Source organism: Myotis yumanensis, unplaced genomic scaffold (assembly GCF_028538775.1).
Source record: "Myotis yumanensis isolate MYYU_CA2020_CCGP unplaced genomic scaffold, mMyoYum1.0.hap1 SCAF_5, whole genome shotgun sequence".
Classification (NCBI taxonomy): domain Eukaryota; kingdom Metazoa; phylum Chordata; class Mammalia; order Chiroptera; family Vespertilionidae; genus Myotis; species Myotis yumanensis.
The window spans coordinates 103,054,932-103,069,394 of record NW_027223756.1 but is presented as its reverse complement, the minus strand read 5'-3'; the positions used below and the strand labels follow the sequence as shown (position 1 = coordinate 103,069,394).

Genomic DNA, 14,463 nt, shown 5'->3' with positions numbered 1-14,463 from the left:
TCAGCGTGCCCCAGACTCTGATAGGAGGGAGATTTTCATATACATTTTACTAATTTTTTTTCATCTCTGACACTTCTATTATAGAGAAAGGGCAAATAGCGATATTAAAATATTTCCTCTAATTAATTCCCTTTTAATGTGCACGAATTTTGTGCACGGGGCCACTAGTTATTATATAAAGTCCTTCTCTATCTCTGGAAATTTTCTTTCCTCTGAAGTGTACTTTATCTGATATTAATGTTGTGATTCCTGCTTTCATTTGATTAATGTTTCCCTATTTTAACTTTTCTTTTTTGTTAATCTTTACCCGAGGATATTTTTTAAAATTGATTTTTAGAGACAGAGGAAGAGAGAGAGAAACATTGATATGAGAGAGAAATATCTATTGGTTGGTTGCCTCCGGTATGCACCCTGACTGGGGATTGAACCTGTAATCTCGGTATGTGCCCTGACCAAGAATCAAACCAGGAACATGTTGGTGTGTGGGATGACACTATAACCAACTAAGCCCCCTGGCCAGGGCCCCATTTTTAACTTCTTAACCTGTCTGTATTATTATATTTGAAATTAGCTGCTTATAGGCAGCATATAGTTGGGTCATGATTTAAAATTTTTTAAATTTTATTTTAGAGATGGAGAAAGAGAGGGAGGGAGGGAGAAAGGGAAGAAGGGTGGGAGGGGGAGAGAGAGAGAGATGAAAGAGAAACGTCTATTGGTTGCCTCTTGTATGCACCCTGACTGGGGATCAAACCTGCAATCTAGGTATGTGCCCTGACCTGGAATCCAACCCATGACCTTCTGGTGCATGGGACGATGCTCCAACCAACTGAAATCACAATGGCCAGGGCAGGTCATGCTTTTTAATTTACTCTGCCAATGTCTTTTACTTGGTATATTTAGACCATTTACATTTAGTATATTATTGATGTGTTAGAGCTTGAGTCTGCTATTTTATTTATTAATTATTTTTTTGTTTGTTCTCTTTGTGTGTTGTTTCTGTTTTATTTTTTGTCTTCCTATGGGTTACCTGAACAGTTTTCTAAAATTCAATTTTGTTTTATCTATAGTGAATTCCTGAAAGATAATTTCACTGAATATAGAGTTCTGGATTGATATTTGTTTTCTTCCAGCAGTTAAAAAACGCGCCATTGCCTCTGGCCACTGGGGTTTCCCATGAGGAATCTGATGCCATTTGGATTGTTTCCCCTTTATAGGTGAAGTGTCATGCCTTTCTCGGTGCTGTAAGAGGATCGATTTGTGTTGTTCTGAGTCACCCCGTTTGTGGTGATTTGTTTCAGGGCCAATAAGAAACTAATACAACTAGTGTTGAGTGTAGTCCTATGGGCTTTGCTGTGCCAACTCAAGTAAATCTCACTTGGCATTGGGAAGCAGGCTCTCTCATGCCCCCACTTTCTAGATGCAGCAGAGCAGGCTCAAAAAAGGCGAGGGACCTGCCCAGGGTTACACAACATACAACACACACTCACACCAGCTCTGGAAAGATCCGAACATGAGCTCTGGGAAGGCGGTTCTTACCATCGCCCCCACTTTTCTGAAGAGGAAGTGGGGTAAGATAGATTTACAATTCCAAACTCTCTCCAGGGGGAAGCCTGGGCCTGGGGGACCCAACCTGCAGCTCCGCAGGCTCTGGGGGAGGCAGCCAGGCGGGGGGTGGGTGGGGTGGGGAGGCCGCCTTCTCTGCTCCCTCCCAGAGCCAGCAAACATGGGCATGGTGTGTTGTGCTCAAAGCTGGGGCCCTGACTGGCAATGCGACTAAGAGGCCACATGACCCAGCAGTCAGTGAGGCCGGGGGCACCTTACCGTCCTCACTAAAACGGGGGCAGTGCACAGGTAGTGGGTGATGCTGGGGTCTTGCTCGAAGGGACACTCCACTTGTTTCCATGTGATGAACTCTCCAACCTGCTTGGCCAGCTCCAGAAATTTCTGCCAGGGTCACAGAGACACAGGATGGTGGCACTCCACTTCCCAGGCTCGACATTCCCTGGGAGAGCGGGGTTGGCAAGACTTCTCTCATCACCTCTGGGTGAGCAAGTTGGAACTCGAGGCAATAAATGGCATCACCAGCATCAGAAAACCTGGGTGTTCATCACCGCTCTTCATCCCCTCTGAGGAATCAGCCACACCTGACACCTAGGACTCCCCAGCCCCTGGGGCCTAGGCTATGGCCCTTAGTAGCCAGTGCCTCTAGCTAGAGGTGAGCATTACTTTAGTTTCATTCTATTTATTTACTAGAGGCCCAATGCATGAAATTTGTGCAAGTGTGGGCCTTCCTTCCCCCGGCTGCTGGCACCGGCTTCCCTCTGGCACCCGGGACCCAGGCTTCCCTCGCAGTCCCGGCTTCATCTGGTCTAATTAGTATATTACACTTTTATTATTATAGATGTGGCTATCCCTACTTATGGCAAGTTTGTTTAAAGAACTAGAGGCCTGGTGCACGAATTCATGCATGGATGGGGTCCGGCCGGCCCACCCCGATCGATCGATCGGGGCCTATCGGGCCGGGCCGGCCAGGGGAGGGGCCGCAGGCAGTTGGTGAGCAAGCTCTGCCCCCTCATTGAACCCCCAGTTGAACTCCCAGTCGAACTCCTGGTCAAGGGGACAATTTGCATATTAGCCTTTTATTATATAGGACGAGAGGCCCGGTGCACAAAAATTTGTGCACTCGGGGGCGGGGGGTGTCCCCCAGCCCGGCCTGTGCCCTCTCACAGTCTGGGACCCCTCGGGAGATAACGACCTGCTGGCTTAGGCCTGCTCCCGGGTGGCAGAGGGCACGCCCAATCCCTAGGTGCAGCCCCTGGTCAGGCTCAGAGCAGGGCCGATTGGGGAGTTGGGGCACTGCCCCCTGTCACACTCAAGGCAGGGTCGATGGGGAGGTTGCGGCACCACCCCCTGTCATGCACAGAACAGGGCCGATCTGGGGGTTGGGGCACTGCCCCCTGTCACTCACAGAGAAGGGCCCATCAGGGGGGTTGGGGCTCCATACCCTGTCACACACAGAGCAGGGCGGATCAGGGGGTTGAGGAGCTCCCCCCTGTCATGCACAGAGCAGGGCCCATCAGGGGGTTGAGGAGCTCCCCCCTGTAACTCACAGAGTAGGGCCGATAGGGGAGTTGGGGCACTGCCCCCTGTCACACACAGAGAAGGGCGGATCAGGGGGTTGGGGCGCTGCATCCTGTCACACTCAGGGCAGGGCCAATGGGGAGGTTATGGCTCTACCCTGTCACACACAGAGCAAGACCTGTGGAGGGGGGTTGGGGTGCCACCCTCTATCACCCACAGAGCAGGGCCGATCAGCGGGTTGGGGCGCTGCCACAGTCACACTCAGGGCAGGGCTGATGGAGAGGTTATGGCTCTACCCCGTCACACAGAGCAGGGCCGATCAGGGGTTTGGGGCGCCGCACCCTGTCAAACACAGAGCCGCAGGGCGATCAGGGGATTGGGGAGCTCCCCCCTATTAGGCACAGAGCAGGGCGGATAGGGAGGTTGTGGCCCCGCCCCCTGCACACACAGAGCCGCAGGGCCATCAGGAGGTTTGGGCGCTGCCCCCTGTCATGCTGATCCCAGTGCCGGGAGGCATATTACCCTTTTACTATATAGGATAGAGGCCTGGTGCATGGGTGGGGGCCGGCTGGTTTGCCCTGAAGGGTGTCCTGGATCAGGGTGGGGGTCCCCACTGGGGTGCCTGGCCAGCCTGGATGAGGGGATGATGGCTGTTTGCATCTGGTCACACCTCCTTCAGGGTGGGGGTCCCCACTGGGGTGCCTGGCCAGTCTGGCTAAGGGGCTGAGAGCAGTTTTCCAGCTGGCGGGTGATTGAAGCTCCCAACCGCTCCTTTTTTTCTTTTCTTTTTTTTCTATTCTGGGCCAGCTTTAGCTCTGAGTCCTCGCTGCTGAAAGCCGGTTTCTGGCCTTTGTTTTTCTTTCTGTATTTGATACAATGTTGCGGTCAGGCTGGCTGACTGAAAGCTGGTTTCTGGGGTTTTGTTTAGCTTCTATATTTGTTACAAAGTTTCAAACTGCCAGCTCAGAGGCCGGCAGCGGCAGGCGGGGAACGTTGGAGTCCGCCAGTCACTGGAGCAAGCAAGCCTCCCTGCTCGCTTCAGTGCATGGCTGCCGGCCGCCATCTTGGCTGACAGTTAATTTGCATAAGGATATGCTGATTAGCCAATGGGAAGGGTAGCGGTCGTACGCTAATTACCCTGTTTCTCTTTTATTAGTGTAGATATGCAAATAAATGTATTTAAATAAACCAAGAAAATTCATTGATGTAGAGTTTTTTAAAGTGAAATTTAAATACATTTATTTAATTAGAAAAATATGTGCTTACTTAAAGAAGGATTTTAAATAAACGGCAGCACCAAGTCATGACTGGGTGGGAGCCCCATTCCTGGCTTCCTGTGATCAGCCCTGGGCCGACTCCGCCCCCACAGTTTCCACCCTGAATCTGGGGCCCCGCAAGCAGCTTGCAGTCTTGCTCTTGTCTGTCAGCCTTGTTCTGAAGACCAACTCAAGAAGGCAGAAGACAGGGTTCCCATACCTGGTGGGTGTCGGGGTAGCCTGAAGAGGGAGCTCCCAGGCCCCTGGGCCTCTGTGGCCTCTCTCAAGCCAAGCCTCTGCCATGACACCTCCAGCCTGGACTGCCCCTGCCTGCTAGACTGGCCCTCCCCTCGTCACACTTGCCCTCAGGGTGACTAGGCCTGCTGGGTGTCTGTGTGAGGCTCAGGCGCCTGCTGGGGCCCGTCACCTGCAGAGCCCTCTCCCAGCTGCCCGGCATGTCCTCCTGGGCCCGCTGTGCTGCCTGGTGGAAGTCTGGTTTTACAGGAGGAGAGACTGAGGCTCAGAGCAGGGGCCAACCCAGGACTGACAGCCCTTGGAGTTGGAGGCTGGGTGGGGCCAGCACCAGGGGCGCTGGCCCTCCTGTGGGAGAAGAGCCCTCCTTACTACGGATCGAGGGTACCATTGCTGCGCGGTGTGCTCTGCCTGTCCGACTCAGTGACTGCCTGCTGTCAGCCCCACACGCACAGCTCCTTAGAGCCATGTGTGCCTGCTGGCCTGTGTGGGGCTCGAGGGACAGAGTGGAGCAGCCTTGCTGCCTCTGAGGAGCCTGGGGACTGGAGCAGTGTGACCGAGGGATACCCGGCCTATTTTGCCAGGTCTCCCAGGCCATCAGACCCCTGTGGCCTCTCTCAAGCCCAGCCTCTGCCATGACACCTCCAGCCTGGACTGGCCCTGCCTGCGGGACTGGCCCCACCTATTTTGCAGGGTCTCCCGCTGCCTGGGAGGTCAGGGGGCCTCCTGGAGGAGAGGACACTTGAGCTGACCATGGTGAACGTTCCTTGTGCCCATTCTACCCTCCACCTGCTTCCTCCTGCTGCTCAGGGCCCCTCCTTTGGGGGCCCCCCCCGGACCCCTGCACTGCACCCCTGTGCCCCTGTCAGCACCTCGCCAGTTGTCAGCCAGGTGCTCTTCAAGAGCCAGAATGAATTTGCCTCACACGTGCTGGGCTGAGGCCTGCAGAGTGGGAATCAACCCTGCGCGAGCCTCAGTTTCCTGCGGAGGATGTGGGTGGGGAGACCCCAGTGCCCCTGCCCTGACATTGTGGTGAGTGGTGGTCAGGCCAGCACTCCTGCTGGCGGAGCTGTTCCGTCCCGTCTGACCGCCCCCCCCCGCCCCCCGGACCTCGACCCTACCTCAAAGTTGACGTGTCCGTTGGGGAGGCGGTTGGCACAGCCCTCGTTGAGGAAGTAGATGTCTTTGACGAGCAGGCTGAAGAAGGGAATGACGATCTGGAAGGGACAGGGTAGGTCAGCCATTGCCGGCGCCCCCAGCCCGGGACCTCGGTGCATGCTCAGGCTAGAGAGGGCGGGAGAGACTTCCTGGGCACAGCTGGCCGGCTTGGGGCTGCATAGGGTCCAGACAATGTGGAAACCACAAAGAAAGGGGGTACAGGTCTCTTTCCCTGAGGCCAAATGGTTTCCTCCCAGGCCCCATGCTGACTGAGCTCCTACTGTGGATGGTGGCCCTGGAACATTTCTTCCATCTCCTGCTGGGGAGATGGATGGAGCACGCTGAGCACAGAGTCAATCCATCTGGCCTGGGGGTCAACTGTGGCCTCCTTTTAAACACATACTTAACAGCTTGTCCTTGTATGTCCTTCTTGATGCTGAAGATCTGAACTCGCTGTGCTATGGTGAGGCCAAAGGCGTGGCCGCAGTTGCTGAAGGTGGGGCTGCCGAGCTCAGCCTGCGGGGCCCCTGCCTCACTGCCATGCCGTGCTTCTCCCTCCCTGCTCTGCCGACCCCTAGAGAGCCCTGCTCACGGCTCAGACCACCCTGGAGAAGCAGCCGGCTCTACCCTGTGTCCTGCTTCAAACTGTGTCCCCCAAAGACATGTTGGTGTCCAAGTCCTGGTGGGACCTTGTTTGGAGCAAGTCTCTTAAGATGGAATCAGGTTAAGGTGAGGTCACACTGGCTATGCGGGGTCTAATCCAGGGACTGATGTCCTTGTAAAGAGGGGACTTTGGACACACACAGGGAAGGTGGCCATGGGAAGGCGGAGGCAGAGATGGGAGCAATGTGGCCACTAGCCAAGGAGCCGAGGCCACCAAAGCTGGAAGGATCCCTGGGGCCTCGGGAGGGAGGCAGCCCTGGCGCCCTGATGAGGCTTCAGCCCTGCATGAGGACAGGCTCTGTCCGAAGCCGCCTGCTTGTGTGCGCAGCCCCAGGATGCGAGCACAGCGGCTCCGCCCTCGGGGCCAGAGCTGGGCGCCTGCTGCCAGACCAGCCCGTCACCCTGGGGACCAGACACCAGACCTTGATGTTTCTGGTTCATGTAGTGCTGAGCCCACCCCCACTTCTGCCCCATTTGAGTCAACTAAGCATCGAGGTGAGGACCTGGGCGCTGACCGCTCTGCACAGCAGAGCATGGATGGCTCAGCTGGGCGGGGCAGACGGGGAAACTGAGGCCCGTGGAGTGGGCTGATCTGTTTGGGAAGGTGGTGAGCTCCCCGTACTGGAGACGGGCAGCATGTCTGTCACACAGCCATAGAAGTGCGGGGGGTGGACCAGGTGACCTGGGAGTGAGTGTCCAGGTTCTCTGATGCAGCCCACCTGGACCAAGGTGTCTAGCGCAGGCAGGAGCCTTGAAGACCAGGCAAGCCTCTGACCTACCTTCTCCTGGCTGCTGTGGGCGGCCAGGGCGCGGTGGGCGGCCCCTCGCAGAGCTGTCCTGTAGTTGCAGAAATTCCCGGTTGGATCCATCTGGTGCTGGAAGGAGACAGGGACGCAGCTGGACACTGCCCCTGGGGAAGGCCGGCGTCCCCCGGCCGCCAACACCATGCTCACCTCCAGGATGAAGAGCTTGGCCGTCTTCACTTTGGCCCAGGTCTTCCTCAGCCTGGACACGGGGCTCATGCTCATGCCAGCTGCAGAGGGAGGCCGAGCTGGGAGGCTGCCCCGGCTGCAGTCCCATCACTGCCCGGGCGGAGGGCTTCTGTGTGGGCCCCTGCCCAGCCTCTGCGGCTGCAGCCTGACCCGGGCTGAGGTCTGCAGCAGCTCGGCCGCCAGGCAGCAGGTAGGTGTGTTGGGGTGACCTGGCTTCTGCATGTGCAGGCCCATCCCAGTCCTCCGCACACCGGCCCACACGGCGCCAGGGCCAGCTTTGGGCCCTGTTCTCCCTGGACCCGGGGACAGACTGCCACACCCTCGCCAAGCACCCTGAGGAGGCGGAGCCCACCTGGACCTGTGTGGTGGGGATGCGGGCCCAGCGGGCACTCACTCTCTGCTCGGAGGAGATCCCTGGCTAGAAGCCCGCCTGCCCGGGTGCCCACGCCCGCCTGCCCGGGTGCCCACGCCCGCCTGCCCAGGTGCCCACGCCCGCCTGCCGGGTGCCCACGCCCGCCTGCCGGGTGCCCACGCCCGCCTGCCAGATGCTGGGCTCAGGCCAGCTACTCACAGACGATGGCCATGAGGGAGTTGAAGTTGCCAATGTTGAAGCACTCCCGGGCCACATCGATGAAGAACTCCATCACCTGGGCCCTCTGCTTCTTCTTGGACAGCTGGGGACAGCACCCGAGCCTCAGCAATGACGGGTCCCCGTCCTACCGTGACCACCCACCCTGCCCACCGGCCAGTCCCTCCTGTGGGCTGGGATGTGTGATCTGGGCCATCCGCGCAGCGCAGACCACTGCCAGTGAGGGCTCAGGGGGGCCACTTCCAGCGAGGGAGGCCCTTTTCCCAGGCCAGCGCCACACCCTACAGAAGCAGAAAGCACGCTCGCTCCTCCTTCCTCCCAGCATCAGGCTGGTATCCCCAGCCAGGACCACACCTGACCCCGGACCACACGCCGACTCCACTGAGGTAAACCCGACGCCCGCTGCCAGGGACACTCCAGGCCCCGCCTGTGCTCTTCCCGCAGGTAACACTGGCCTGGGCCTGCTGCCCCCAGCAGTGCGCTGTGTCTGCAGAGACGGGCCGCCCGAACCCCTCAGACAGCCCTGCCTCCGGGCCTGCCCTGTCCCTCGGGAGCAGGTGACTGTGCTGGCGGCCGAGCGAGGGGGGCCCTGGGACAGGACACTCCCACTGCAGAGGCGTCACAGGCCATCGTCTCCTTCTGGCCAAGCCTCGCCCTCTTCGCCTGCCACAGGCATTCGCCCCCGTAAGCCCCTTGCACCCCAAGCTCTGTCGCAGCATCTGGTGCTGGAGAGCCCACCCGGGCGCACGTGCCGCCCGCAGTCCTTCCCAGTGACGAGTGGCCCGGCCTCCCCGGATGCGGGGTGGCCCGAGGGGGGCCTCTGCTGTGAGGAAGAGCCGCCTGGCTGATGGACGGTTCTTGCTGACATGCATGTCGGTTTAGACCGGCTGGGTCTGCCTGCTTCCCCAGAGAAGCCAGAGACTGGACTTGGAGCGTGCAGTCTCCTTGCTCTTAAAGGCTGGGCCATTTCTACCTCGAAATCTGAGGGAGCCAAACACATCGCACTGCAGGCCCGCGGCCCAGCAGGTACCCACCGTGGAGGCAAGCCGCCCCTGGCACCCTCTGCGAGAGGCGGGAGGGTCCGTGCTGGCTCTGCCCAGAGGGGAAATGTCACTGCAGGCAAGCCCGGTGGCAGCTGGTGTCCGGAGGGTGCCCAGCCTGGCAGGGCTTGGGGACAGATGGCTCAAGAAGCCCTTCTGGCTCCCCCCAGGCGAGCTCCTCCCGCCTGCGCGCCTCGGCCACGCCCGCTCCATCCCGGGTTCTACGCACCATGCAGACCTCAGTGGCCACGAGGTAGCACAACCTGTTGAACCATTTCACATAAGCCTCCAGGTTCCTGGTCTTATCGCCGAAACAGGGCTAGGAGAGATGAAAGCACTGCACTCAGTCTTTATGTCAATGATTTTTGGAACATGAAGTCAGTTCAGGATCATGATAGACAATTTGGAAAATGTCGGAACCTCAAAACCATCCACAAACACCAGTGACCTGATGTTCATCTTCTAGTCTTGTTCCAATGCACGTGGAGATGTAATGTAGCATGATATATATCAATATGATATGTAATCGTCGATCCTCATTATTCACAGATTCTGTATTTGTGACTCTACCTACTCCCTAAAAATTCATTTGTAACCCCCAGCGCCTCACTTTCCCTCTCACTCATGGACGTGTGCAGAGTGGCAAAATATTGGAGTCACCCAACACGTGCTGGGGTTAAGCGAAATGATGCCTGGCCTTCCTGCTTCCGCCCCGTGCTGACACGTGTCCTTCCTGCCGTCCATGGGTGTCTCGGAGATTTCACGCTTCCTGTGCCCAGCGCAGTGCTGCCGGGCTGTCTTGCCTCCCTAAGCAGGAAGCCTGTGGTGCCCAAAGGGAACGTAGGCTTGAGATGCGCTTTCTTTCAGGCATGAGTCATAGTGCTGCTGGCAATGAGCTCAATGTCATTGAATGAACAATATTTATTGAAGAAGATCCCTTTAAACAGAAATGCACATCAAATATGGCTCTTTGTGGATTGGTTGATGAAAATGTTGGGATGAGAGGCTCGCAAGGAACCTAACCCTGCGTTTCCCTTAGGAGCAATGGGTGTTTGCTGATGCAGAGTTCCCGACAAGTTTGTAGGACATAACTACCATGAATAATGAAAATCGACTGTATCTTCCTTTTGCTATGTAACTATATATATTTCCATATTTTCCCACGTGAACCTTTCATGTACCATACACTATCCTTTGGAATGTTTTCAATTGATGTAGAACATTCCACTGTATAAATACACCACAATTTTAAAAATTACACTTAAATATAGACGTTAAAATTGAGAGGTGACTTTCAGTAAATAGGGGGGAGTGGGGAGTGGGGAAACTTATCCAAGAAAGCAAAGAAAAGAGAAAAACAGGGACAGGAAAGGTACGGGAGCCACCAAAGGCAGGCGAGCAGATGGTAAGCATAGACCTCCCCACAGCAGTAATCACAATCACTACAATGCAGAACCCAGGTGCATGCTAGTTTCAAGAGACACACCCCAAACCTAAGGAGATAAGTAAAAATACAGAAAAACAGATATGATAAACACCACATTGATGTGTTAATATTAGACAAAACAAACTCCAAGGCGAAAAGCAGTAGAAGAGATTAAAGGGTAGTTGTATAATGATAAAAGGTTCAAGTTATCGAGAATATGTCGCAAGTCTAAACTTGTCTGCACCTAACAACACAGCTTCAAAATATGAAGGCAAAAAAAAAAAAAATCAGATAAAAAAATTAAAAAGATAGAGAAGATTCTGAATAACTTTGTCTATAAATGTGAAAACTTGGAAGGAACGGTCAAATTCCTGGAAAAATATAAATTACAAAACAGTAAAGAAGAGGACATACCGATGGCCATTAGACATATGAAAAGAGGCTCAACATCACTAATCATCAGAGAAATGCACATTAAAACCACAGTGAGATATCACCTCACACCTGTCAGGATGGCCACCATCAACAAAACAACAAACAACAAGTGGTGACAGGATGTGGAGTGCTGTTGGACTGCAGATTGGGAAACAGAATGGAGGCTCCTCAAAATATTAAAAATGGAGCTGCCTTATGACCCAGCAATTCCACTTCTGGGAATGTATCTGAAGAAACTCTCCAGAAACCATAAAGGAAAAGTTTAGTAAATTTCACCAGGTTTCAGTTAAGAACACACACTGATCGGAAGACATAATAATGAAAATGAACACAAGGCCACTAACGAGGAGAGGAAAATTTGTCAACATCGAGTTGACAGGATACTTATCTAACTCAAAAACTCGTAAAAATTCTTAAGAAAAAGACAAATCCCCAATAGAAAACTGGATGAAAGTTAGGGATAAGCATTCACAGGAGAGAAAACAAGAATGTCCAAAGCCCACGAAAAGACGGTCCATTTAACAGTTTGACAAAAATTAAGAAATCTGACAATTTCAAGTATCAGTGAGGATGCAGAGCAAGAATAGCTCCCTGCTGGCAGGGTGAATGGGTACAGCCCCATCTGGCACCACCCTGGAAGGCTGGCCACGTGCCCACCTGTGAGGGAGGCAGTACTTCTCTCTTAGGTATATCCTAGGCCAGTGATGGCGAACCTTTTGAGCTCGGTGTGTCAGCATTTTGAAAAACCCTAACATAACTCTGGTGCTGTGTCACATATAGAAATTTTTTGATATTTGCAACCATAGTAAAACAAAGACTTATATTTTTTGATATTTATTTTATATATTTAAATGCCATTTAACAAAGAAAAATCAACCAAAAAAATGAGTTCGCGTGTCACCTCTGACACGCGTGCCATAGGTTCGCCATCACTGTCCTAGGGCAACAGTTCCCAGAGTGTTGTGGGTTCACAGGGGCAAAACCATTTTCCTGTTTACACAACGTTACTGTCTTCTCACGTAGACACCAGTGCTGCGTCAGAGAATGATGGGAAAATCGCTGCCACCCAGCCCGGATGGAGCGGTCATTGTGTCCTTCCCCACTACTCACACAGGGAAAGAAAAGCAGCGAGAGTGACTTAAGAACGTCCTCGAGGAGACAAACTTTTCTCCATTTTATTAAATTTTGACCCTGCGTGACTGACCTGAGAGCCGACACCTTTCTCAGGGGACAGTTTTTACTTGAAAACGGGACTGACCCAAAATGGTTATTCGGACGTCAGTATTTGGCTGAGATTGTCTTGAGAATGAATGAATTGAGCCTGTCCCTTCTGAGAACAATTGATAGTATTTGTGGCCAATGATAAAGTTCAAGTTTTCAAGAGGAAATTGGGAATTTGTAAAACACGTGCCCACCTCTGGAGGCTCGACAGCTTCCCATGAGTAAGGACTTTTTTATTTTTAACTAGAGGCCCGATGCACGAAATTTGTGCAAGAGTAGGCCTTCCTTCCCCCAGCTACCGGGACCCAGGCTTCCCTTGCAACCCTGGCGCTGTCCAGAAGGTCATCCGGTCTAATTAACATATTATGCTTTTATTATTATAGATGAGACCAGTAAGTATTATTAGTGAATGTGATTTTAAAATCTTGTATAATAAAATATGCCAACGTTTGGAAGATGGGCTTGATTCAGTGGAACCATATTTTCCAAATGACCAAGGTATAATGTTACAAAAATCATGCCTGGGCAAAAGGGAGCTACTCAAGATGCAAGACACCCCAATGGATTTAATGTAATAGAGCTCAGAAAGTCCACTGATGTATTTTCATATTGCACATTGCAATTAATCTTTAAAAACTACCACTTGCCGAATTGCAGTGTAGCATCAAAGAACATTCCCAATGATCTAAAACTAGAGGCCTGGTGCACAAAATTCATGCACGGGTAGGGTCCCTAGGCCTGGCTGGCGATGAGGGCCAATTGGGGCCTTCCAGCTGCCAGCCAGGGCCTTGCTTTGTTCTGTGCCACCCCCTGGTGGTCAGTGCACATCATAGAGAGCGGTTGAACTCCTGGTCAGTTGAACTCCCAAGGGGACAATTTGTATATGAGCCTTTTATTATATAGGATGGCTATAAATACCCCTCCCTTTTCCAACTACATACTTTTTGGAGGTTAGATTTTTCCACCAATAATGTCAAAAGATTGAATACAGAACCAGATAAGAGAATTCAGCTGTTTTCTAAATCAGTCATTAAAGAGATTTGTAAAAATGCTGTAAAACAATGTCACTCGTATTTTATTTTGGAAAATATAGTTATGTTTCATAAAATATGGTAACTATGTGTATAGTGGGTTGCTATGAATAAAGTTAAAAAGTTATCAGTTTTAATAGCTAATTTGATGGCCATTTTAATGATAAATATCAGTACAGAAAAATCAACATAACCAAAAGTTCTTTGGAGCCCTCCCTAGTTTTTTAAAGTGGAAAGCTGTCCTGAGACCAAAACATTTGCGAACTGATGGCCTAGGAAAATGTGCAGCCCTGTGTACCAGGAAACATGTGAGAATGTTCCCAGCAGCAATATCTATCATGGCAGGAGGCCAGAAACCACACAAACGTTCACCTACAATACAGTGGGTAAATAAATATCATGTGTGATCTTGACGTACTTCACAATAAAAAAAAATGCTTGGAAATGGCCAAATAATGCTTGAGGGACAAAAAGCCAGCAAAGAGTGGCCACGTCTGCTTCGCACCCCTGCTGGGTTTCCTAATCACTGTGGCTGACACTAGGAGGGGAAAATTTGCAGGACATCTAGCTGACAAAGGATAATTATCTAACGAAAAAACCCATAAAAATCCTTAAGAAAAAGACAAATTTCCAACAGAACACAATGACCACAGTGACAGTCTTCTTAGAGATCATCTCCGCAATGATCGTCTGCACAGCTTGTGCAAGTGGTTACGTATCACGCACCCTCCCTTTCGTTGTTGCTACAAACGGCCGCACACTCTTTGTCACTGATGTTCACTCTACTCCCCTCTCTCGCCAATGCATCTTGGGGTCACTCCATACCGCCAGCCGCTTTTATTCTCTTTAACAGCTGCATAACATACATAGAATGAATGGATGCACTAACATGTTAAATCCAGTTTCTATGGGTGATAAGGTAGTTTGCTTCCAGCCTGTGGACATTATAAACACGGTTTATCTCAAATCTTCGTGTGCACATCTATGTGTGCATGGGTGTGTACTAGCATATCTGGTGGGTAAATTATCAGGTGTGGAAAGCTGGGGTCCAGGGTGTGCATTTCAAGTGTTGATGCTATGGCCACACCGCCCTCCAAAGTGGCTGCGCCGATTTCCCCAGCAGCCGCGGGTGAGTTCCCTCCCTACACAGGCAGTGTTCACCTTTGCTAATCTGATCGGGGAATGCAATCGCGTATTTAATTTGCACTTCTATTGAATTTGGACTTCATTTATTAGGTGCTGGGCAGAAGACACACTGTCTCCGGTTCGGATTTCATTTGACCCCGTTGGTAAGCACTAGGCCCCCTGCTGGTTGGTCT

At 52.5% G+C, this 14,463-nt stretch overlaps 1 protein-coding gene across 1 annotated transcript in view; it reads right to left on the bottom strand.

The window, feature by feature from the left end:
* Nucleotides 1-1,483: 1,483 nt before the first annotated feature.
* The window catches only part of RASGEF1C (RasGEF domain family member 1C), a 30,075-nt gene continuing 17,095 nt past the window's right edge, over nt 1,484-14,463 (bottom strand). Inside the window, exons 9-15 of the mRNA XM_070417037.1 lie at nt 9,261-9,350; nt 7,974-8,076; nt 7,364-7,443; nt 7,190-7,285; nt 5,711-5,806; nt 1,822-1,944; nt 1,484-1,552 (exon numbers count right to left, since the gene is read on the bottom strand). Of these exons, the coding sequence (XP_070273138.1) occupies nt 1,484-1,552; nt 1,822-1,944; nt 5,711-5,806; nt 7,190-7,285; nt 7,364-7,443; nt 7,974-8,076; nt 9,261-9,350 (657 nt within the window). The remainder of the gene's footprint in view (nt 1,553-1,821; nt 1,945-5,710; nt 5,807-7,189; nt 7,286-7,363; nt 7,444-7,973; nt 8,077-9,260; nt 9,351-14,463) is intronic.